Genomic DNA, 9,283 nt, shown 5'->3' with positions numbered 1-9,283 from the left:
GGGCTAACATAATAAGATTGAGACACATCTAAGCAACTTGAAAATCTGGAGCTGGGTTGGGGATTGGGCACACTCCACTCAAAAAAACATAAAATATAAAAAATATAAAATATAAACAAAACTCCCACGTGCGCTAATTCATTTTTAATCCCCAATTATGTTAATCACTTTTAATCACGTGATTAAAAGTATTTTGTCGTTTAGAATAATTAAATTACATAAAATAAAATAAAATAAAAAAACAGAAAAAAGAAAAAGAAAAAGAATGGTAGCCACAGCCAGCCACATGATTGCCTTGTATTTTACGCCTTGTTAACTCAGTTGCCACTCAGATTTTGACGCTTAACCATAACCATATTATTATTATTAACCAACATTTCAGAACTCAAAAAAATTATAAATTTAAATTAATTGCCACGTCATTGGTCTCGTTTTGTATATAAATCGAACTCCATTTCCGCTTCTTCCAACTCGCGCCGTTGCTCCTCTCTCTGCCTCCCCCCCACTCTCTCCGACTTCACGTACGTACCCTACGCTCTCTCTATCTCAAGGTTTGCTCTCTTCTTCCCTTCTCAATGCTCTTTCCCATTCCCTATTGCTGGATCTCATGCTGTGTGTATCTACATTTTGCTTTACCCTGGATTCCGCAATTTCTTCTTTTCTTGCTTTTGAATGGTTGCTCATTCCGGAATCTGCTTCGCATTCTTCGATTCACTGTCTTCTTCGTTTCTCTTCTGTTTCCGTTTTCACTACTACTCTGCTACAGATCTGCGAAGATTCTTGATGCTTAGGATGTTTTTTTTTTTTTTTTTTTTTTTTTTTTTACCTAGATCTGGCTCATTTGCCACCGGGGGAGGTTCTTTTTTAGCCTTTTCAAGTACCAGATCTGTCTGCTGCTCAGATGCCTTTTTACTTTTGATGATGCTTTTATTTTTCTCGGGATATGCAACTTGTTTCTTTTTTTTTTTTTTTTTTGTACTTTACTCATGGATCTCCAGTTTACGGATGCCCGTTGGTATCTCCATTGTGTTTTCTTGTTGTGTTATGGATGTTATTCTTTCGCTTCATTTTCATATCAATCCAATGATTTCATCTCATTTCTTATAAAGCAATACTCTAGATTGGACTGCTCTTACTATAGATCCATGCATCAGCGAACATTCAAGTTTATCGATTACTTGAATCCTTGTTTCTGCTTCATCATGCTGTATAATATTTCTAGTTCTTATTGGATATTTTATAGCCTTCCATCACAGAAGTTGCAGAATGAAAGAAGAAAAAATGCTGTAAAGTGCATAATGGAATTTGTTTGTTTGTACTTGTGTCTGTGATCTCTTAATAAGCAGAACAATGGCATCCCACATTGTTGGATACCCCCGTATGGGCCCCAAGAGAGAGCTCAAGTTTGCTCTTGAATCATTCTGGGATGGAAAGAGCTCTGCAGAAGATTTGAAAAAGGTGGCAGCAGATCTGAGGTCATCCATCTGGAAACAGATGGCTGATGCCGGGATCAAGTACATCCCCAGCAATACTTTTTCGTACTATGATCAGGTGCTTGATGCCACTGCAACTCTTGGAGCTGTTCCTCCTAGATATGGTTGGACTGGTGGTGAGATTGGATTCGACACTTACTTCTCCATGGCTAGAGGAAATGCATCGGTTCCAGCGATGGAAATGACCAAGTGGTTTGACACAAACTAGTAAGTAATGATTAGGAGAAACGAGATTTGTTACTAGTAAGTAATGATTAGGAGGAACGAGATTTGTTCTTATTATGCAGTGACAATATAATGGAATTGGCATAACTAACCCTGTCAACGCAATCATGCAGTCATTTCATCGTCCCTGAGTTGGGGCCAGAGGTGAAGTTCTCATATGCTTCACACAAGGCCGTGGAGGAATACAAAGAAGCCAAGGCTGTACGTGTTGTTCTCAATTCATATTTCTTAATTTAGACAATAGAAGAATCTAGTCTAGTTCGTTGTAACTATACTTGTAATGATAGATTATGTTAACTCGTGCAGCTTGGAGTTGAAACTGTTCCAGTTCTTATTGGTCCCGTGTCATATTTGTTGCTCTCTAAGCCAGCCAAGGGTGTGGACAAGAACTTCGTCCTTCTTTCCCTTCTTAACAAGATCCTTCCCATCTACAAGTAAAAAACTGTTTCTTTACCTCTATACAGTGTGTGTTCCCCATTAACAACCGTCTCTTCTCACTGTAGATTAACAATGGATCATTTTGCAGGGAGGTTGTGTCAGATCTTAAGGCTGCAGGTGCTTCTTGGATTCAGTTTGATGAGCCTACATTGGTGATGGATCTTGGTTCTGACAAATTGAAGGCCTTCTCTGATGCATATTCTGAACTGGAATCAACTCTCTCTGGGTTGAATGTTCTTGTTGAGACATATTTTGCTGATATTCCTGATGAGGCATACAAGACCTTGACTGCTTTGAAGGGTGTCACTGCCTATGGATTTGATTTGGTTCGTGGAACTAAGACATTTGATTTAATCAAGGGTGGTTTCCCTAAGGGAAAATTTCTTTTTGCTGGAGTAGTTGATGGAAGGAACATTTGGGCCAACGATCTTGCCACCTCAGTCAATATATTGGAGGAACTTGCTGGCATAGTGGGCAAAGGTATCTTCTGCTTTTATTTATGGTACTTAATATGTACGTTGCACCTGATGTTATGGTTTCAGAATAGAGACTGGTTTCTTACTGATTCCTTAATTCCTCCTTCCCTGAAAAAACAAAAATGCAGACAATCTTGTCGTCTCCACCTCCTGCTCACTTCTGCACACTGCTGTCGACCTTGTCAACGAAACTAAGTTGGACAACGAAATAAAATCATGGCTAGCTTTTGCTGCTCAAAAGCTTGTTGAGGTCAACGCATTGGCGAAGGCTTTGGCTGGCAACAAGGACGCGGTGAGTTTTTGTGCCTCATGAAATTCATCCCGGCTGCGTTTAAGCTATGTTATAGGCTTTGGTTCCTGAACTCTCTTAAACTAAGCTCATGGTTTTGTATTCAGGCATTCTTTGCTGCTAATGCTGAAGCTCATGCTTCAAGAAAGTCGTCCCCCAGGGTGACCAATGAGGCTGTTCAGAAAGCGGTGAGCACATTCATTCCTTATCCTATCCTCAAAGTTTGCAAAGTTTAATTTTTCTGTTTGCAAACACTGCATTTGCTGATGAATCGCTTTGTGCTTGCTTGCACAGGCTGCTGCTTTGAAGGGTTCCGATCATCGCCGTGCTACAAACGTTAGTACAAGACTTGATGCTCAACAGAAGAAGCTTAACCTTCCAATCCTTCCCACCACCACCATTGGATCCTTCCCTCAAACTGTTGAACTCAGGAGGGTTCGCCGGGAATACAAAGCAAACAAGTAAATAGATTAACATTACCTTTCCAAAACTCAAATATAATTCGAACCTATTTCTAACATAGGAATTTTCCTTGGATTCCTATAGGATTTCTGAGGATGAATATGTTAAGGCTATTAAGGAGGAAATTAACAAGGTTGTCAAGCTCCAGGAAGAGCTTGATATTGATGTCTTGGTTCATGGAGAGCCCGAGGTGAGTTTTTTTAGAGCCTTTTGAGGAGGAAGTGAAGGCTAATCCCTATCTTATATTCTAATTTTCACCTTCTAACATGAGTTTTATTTTCACTGCAGAGAAACGACATGGTTGAATACTTTGGTGAGCAGTTGTCAGGTTTTGCCTTCACCGTTAACGGTTGGGTGCAATCATATGGATCACGTTGTGTGAAGCCCCCAATCATCTATGGTGATGTGAGCCGCCCAAAACCCATGACTGTCTTCTGGTCGACCACAGCTCAGAGCATGACATCCCGCCCAATGAAGGGAATGCTCACTGGCCCTGTCACCATTCTCAACTGGTCCTTTGTTAGAGTCGACCAGCCAAGGTAACGGAAGAGAATGCCTCCATGAAAGAAAAGTTTGTTTGTTTTTCTTAATCCTTTTGTATATACTGTCTTCCAGGTTTGAAACTTGCTACCAGATCGCGTTGGCCATCAAGGATGAGGTGGAGGATCTGGAGAAGGCTGGTATTAATGTTATCCAGATTGATGAGGCTGCTTTGAGAGAAGGGTTGCCTCTGAGGAAGTCTGAGCAAGCCTTCTACTTGGATTGGGCTGTTCACTCTTTCCGTATCACAAACGTCGGTGTGCAAGACACGACTCAGGTTACTACTAATAACCAATTACCTTTGTTGTACGGTTGTTAAAAACTAGAATGGACATCATCCAATATCTTGGTCTAAGATTTCTTGGTCTAAGATTTCTTCATGATGTAACAGATCCACACCCACATGTGTTACTCCAACTTCAACGACATCATCCAATCCATCATCGACATGGATGCTGATGTGATCACAATTGAGAACTCTCGCTCAGATGAGAAGCTGTTGTCGGTGTTCCGTGAGGGAGTGAAGTATGGTGCTGGAATTGGGCCTGGTGTGTACGACATTCACTCCCCAAGAATACCATCAACCGAAGAGATTGCAGACCGCATTAACAAGATGCTTGCAGTGCTGGAGAAGAACGTCTTGTGGGTGAATCCCGACTGTGGACTCAAAACTCGCAAGTATACAGAGGTGAACCCGGCCCTCAAAAACATGGTGGCCGCCGCAAAGCTTCTCCGGAAGGAGCTTGCCAGTGCCAAGTGAGTTTGTTGATGATGAGTTTTCTCCACCGTCTCTTAAAAAAAAAAGAAGAGATATGAGTCTGTTTTGTTTGTCCAAATAAGTGTGTAGGTGTGCTCTTGGGAGCAGTTCTTGCTCTCGAGATTGTTTTGAATCGAGGCTAGTATGTGTAGTAGTCTGTTATGTTTTGCTTTCAATATGTTTGGCCATTGATTGCTTATGGCTTTTGTTACCCTAAATTCACATGATGAATAGAGTGGTCGATTCTCTCTTCGCCACTTCTTTTGTATTAATAGTGGAAATAATATTTGGGATTGCTGGTTGTGAATTAGGGTTTAGAGAGATTAATACTCCCACGCTATTTGAAATGAAGAAAAGGAGCGGTCAGTTAACAGGTCATAGGTTTCAAACCCGGTGTAGTTTTCAGACTATATTACAAGGAATGCATAAAGTCCTGGATACAGGATTAAATCACGTCAAGGTTCAGACTGTGTTGCTTGGACGCATGAAGCTTTGGACACAAATAGTCATGTTATGTCTTGTACCAAATTCTAAGGGGTATCTTAGGTAACCATTCGAGAAAAAAACAAGAACTAAAGAAAGAACTAAGAACAAGGCTAAGGTCAAGAAGTATAAGAGTTGGAACATATCAAGATCTAAGTTTTCCGAACTAAGAACTCAAAAGCTTGGAACGGAGCCAAGATAAATACATAAGAACCCAAGACCAAGATACTTGAAAAAGAACCAAGGTTAAGACCTTAGAACCTAGGACCAAGGTCCTTGGGCTAAATCACGGTAATAACTCATTTTTTTTTTAAATTGCGTTGACCCGAAGATGTTGAAGCTGCTATGCTCAACCAGGGTGAAAAAATAGAATGGGGGTGGAGTAATAATTTCATATTGATTCGAACCAATCCATATGCTCCCATTTTTAATAAGATTCCGGCTAGAAGCATATAAGTACTGTAATGTGCCTCTCGACCATGTATCTAAGGGTATAATCGATAATTTGACAGCAAAAGTACCTAAGGGCCTAAATTCTTAGGACAAAAACAAGAACAAGTCAAGAAAGAGTGTTGTACCCTAGCATCATACCAATTATAGTCATTCGCATACCAATTAGTCTTTCACTAGATGTCTTTTGAACACTTGCAGTACCCTAGCATACCAATTATACCCTAGAAACAATAATTCCTTTGAACACTAGATGTTTTTCACATCTAATTATAGTAATGAATTATAGTCTTTCATGAACAACCCTAGCATACCAATTATACCCTAGAAACAACCATTCCTTTGTTGTAAAAAAAAACACTTCTATATAAAAAAAAAAATGGATTCGAAAAAATATTTGGAAAAGCAAAGGGTGTAAAGCTTTTTCGCTATCACAATCTATCACTAAATAATGAAAGATTGGAAGAATCATAATCGGTTTGACTCAAAAAAAGGCCCAAAACTAGAAACGATCTTAAAAACCAATCGCGTTCTCGTACAAAATCTCAATATCGTATTCGTTTAGAAGAAAAACAAAAATTGGTTTTCATTATGATCAACGCGTCAAGTTTGGGTATGTCTTTGACTATTCCTCAAGCCCAAGTCTCATTCAAGTTTTCTCAGGTTTTTTAAGAGACAATAAGGAGCTGAGCTGGTTGAGGATACATGCGAATTTGGAGCAGGTGACATAGACAATGATAAGAATTACGTTGTTCCAAATGTTCCAACTGGACCTATTACACCATCCAAGGCGATTTAACAAGCATTCATTTTTCATCTCCAAAATTGGATAAGCTCAGTTCAACCATCATTTCATGTGTGACCATTTGGAGCTTTAAAAGTTAATATTTGCACGGTTGAAGTAGCGGATGAAGTTGCAAGCATCATTTCATGAGTTGTTAGAAAACTTTATTTATTATTATTTTTTTAATTTCATGAAGTTTGTAATGGCAACTTCTCCCTACCTTAGTTAAGCCGTTTGTTGTCTTTTTGCTTACATTCTCATATAACACAAATTTCAATTTTTCAAATATTGATTTCAAAACTCTCTTTCGAAATTTCTCTGCCCTCGTTTTCTAAAAACTTTCTTCTTGAACCAGGGCTAGAGACTCGAGCATACATTGCTTGGTCGTAGGCGACGCAAGAACAAATAGGTTTAACTCACTTGTTACTGAGAAGTGAATGTCGCACAATCGCAAGTCCGCTGCCATCAAAGTGCAATTGTGACAAGTACTTCGTCTTTTGTTGAGATTTAAGGGGTTCGGGATTAAATAACGACCACTAACTTCTTTTGTGAGGAGACTATAAATACCACAAATTATTATCTAAAAATTAGATTTGTGATGAATGAAATTGATCTCTCAAATTGATTTGAGACGTCCCCTTAGAAATTTGACCATTATTTTTTGTCATTTCTATGTTTCAAGCAATTCTTATGGTAAATTTCATTCGAGCAATTCAATCATACCTTGATCAAGTTCAATGGTGGAGTGACTCAATTTAGAACATTCATCCGAGCCATTCAATCAAATCTTGATCAAGTTCGATTGTGGATTGACTCAATTTAGAACAAGGTTTCAAATCTTGCTTCTACCTCATTCATCCTAAGAGTAATCTAATTTTAGCCTTACTCTTGGTTGATTCGAATTTTGTATGAGGAGGTGTTAATTTTTTTATTAAGAGTTCTTGCTCGTATAAAATTTTGGATTGTTGTGCTGACCATTAGAGTTCTTGTCAATTTGGTACATTGTATATTGTGGCCAACCCTAAAAATTGATTTTATCTCTCCATTGTTTTTTCTTTTTGAAATCTGTCCATTTATTTTCTTACTGCCATTTACACATGATCTTTTGACATTGTTCTCATTTTGTTGTACATTGTTCTCATTTTGTTGTTAAAGATATTCGGAAAAAAAACAAAAAAAACAAATTCTTTTATCATATTTGTTCTTAAATTGTGATTATAAATGGTTTTATGGTGTATTTTAGACCACTTGCATGTTTATTTGAAGATCAAATAAACTTCAATTCATATTTTTCTTAATCCATGTAAATTTGGAACCGTTGTGTTTGATATATATATATCTATATTTTTTTTTTGTATCATTTGCATTTGAAGATAACTTCTAAATTTTTCCGAATTCTGTAAGGACGAAAGTTAGATCATTCTCAAATTTTCACGACCATTCTCTTTGGAATTCATTTTTTAAGTGTGCAATTCTATCCAAAAATATATTTGTGTCATTTATTTGTTTGTTCATTTATTTGTTTTATTTTGCTTTATCTTGATTTCCTTGAATAGCTTGTTACTATCATTGCTTTTTACATCAAAATTTAGCCACTTTCTCAAATAACCTACCTTTGTGGGTAATAAACACGAGTGCCCTTGAGGGTAAAATTAATGAGTTGTGGGTGAGAGATCCTAAACATATTTAACTACTGTTTATACAATCATGAACCAAGACAGAGGAAACAACTTTAGGTAATCTTCAAGGAAGGGAAATATTCTTGAAGGAAGGAGTTGAAAATGAGAAGATGACAATGTCACCTTTTGTCAGGACATAATCCTAGGAAGAGAGAGATGTTGGTCGAGGGAGAGGAAGAGGCAGAAGAAGGGTAGAGAAATTTTAGCACAAAAAAAAATTGAGAGGGAGTGTTGGATCGGTATGACAACCGTAGAGGGGTGAATAGAGTTTTAACGAAAGTATTTAAACGTGATTAATTTTTCTAATTATGATACTTTTTACAAATAAGTCAAAACAATAATCAATTAGAACGGGCAATAAATCACAATAATAATTTTGAAATTAAATAGGAAATAGTTAGAAAATATGACATCGTAGTTTTACAGTGGTTCGATCAAACTCGACCTACTTCACTCCCCAAGCGCCTCTTGGGAATTTGAATAAGGAACTTTCTCAACTTTTTTCACGGATCAGAGTCAAACCGCTACACTGCTTTTTTTACGAGTTCAAGAGCAAACTCAATCTTTTTCACGGTGCAGGATCAAACCGGTACAAGTATTTGAATTTTGGTAATAACACACCACAACTGTCTCAAAGAGTAGATTTACAATTTGAAGCACTCATAACTATTTTCTCACAATACAATAAAAAATCTCTCTCAACAATAAGATAATAAAAATAAAACTGGAAGCTTGTAGAGAGGAACAAACAATGGAGACTTTGAACCAATAAGAATTGAAGATTTATAGGAGTTGTATTAAAAATATGGGGGAAGTTGATGAGTTTATACCGTGAAAAAAAGTGGAAAAAACAGGAATTAATATTGACCATTGAATTGTGTTAGAAGTAATGGAAGGTGGAGATTAAAAGTAAATAAATAAGAAAAATTTTCAAATTCATTTATTTAATTTTTTTAAATATAATAATAATATAATATAAAAATAATAAAAAACTAATGTAAGTAAGGGTCGAATAACAAATTCAAAATTTATTATAAATATAATAATATAAAATAGTAAAAAGTATGTAAGTAAGTACCTCGATTTTAAAATATAATAATATAATAAATAATAGAGTAATAATAAAAATATAATGTTAGATTCAAGTTTATATTTTATGTAAAAATAATTTTATTTAAAAATATAACAATAAGAAAAATTTCACCCT

The 9,283-nt window shown here is 36.8% G+C and overlaps 1 protein-coding gene across 2 annotated transcripts; it reads left to right on the top strand.

The window, feature by feature from the left end:
* The first annotated feature begins 453 nt into the window (after positions 1–453).
* On the top strand, positions 454–4,987 carry LOC111790987 (5-methyltetrahydropteroyltriglutamate--homocysteine methyltransferase). Of its 2 annotated transcripts, none has more exons than XM_087122655.1 (12): positions 454–551; positions 1,347–1,700; positions 1,832–1,919; positions 2,025–2,152; positions 2,245–2,636; positions 2,761–2,924; positions 3,029–3,109; positions 3,216–3,382; positions 3,468–3,573; positions 3,672–3,922; positions 3,999–4,200; positions 4,315–4,987. In XM_087122655.1, exons 2-12 carry the CDS (start codon positions 1,351–1,353, stop codon positions 4,681–4,683), a joined length of 2,298 nt encoding a protein of 765 aa, XP_086978781.1. In that variant the 5' UTR covers positions 454–551; positions 1,347–1,350; the 3' UTR covers positions 4,684–4,987. The 2 variants fall into 2 exon arrangements, with proteins under 2 accessions (XP_086978781.1, XP_086978782.1); XM_087122656.1 differs by having other exon boundaries at positions 474–551; positions 1,244–1,700.
* The last annotated feature ends 4,296 nt before the right edge of the window (positions 4,988–9,283 follow it).

The sequence above is a fragment of the Cucurbita pepo genome, chromosome 3 (genome assembly GCF_057944985.1).
Source record: "Cucurbita pepo subsp. pepo isolate OVF chromosome 3, ASM5794498v1, whole genome shotgun sequence".
Taxonomy (NCBI): Eukaryota; Viridiplantae; Streptophyta; class Magnoliopsida; order Cucurbitales; family Cucurbitaceae; genus Cucurbita; species Cucurbita pepo.
The sequence above is the reverse complement of the archived record's forward strand: the minus strand, read 5'-3'. Positions and strand labels throughout refer to the sequence as shown.

What these genes read in the sequence shown, in the direction of transcription:
- LOC111790987 (XM_087122655.1), top strand. Translation starts at nt 1,351, where the DNA reads ATGGCATCCCACATTGTTGGATACCCCCGTATGGGCCCCAAGAGAGAG. An exon ending in ATGAGGCTGTTCAGAAAGCG is followed by an intron (nt 3,110 to 3,215) that starts GTGAGCACATTC and finishes TTGCTTGCACAG; the next exon opens with GCTGCTGCTTTGAAGGGTTC. An exon ending in TGGTTCATGGAGAGCCCGAG is followed by an intron (nt 3,574 to 3,671) that starts GTGAGTTTTTTT and finishes TTTTCACTGCAG; the next exon opens with AGAAACGACATGGTTGAATA.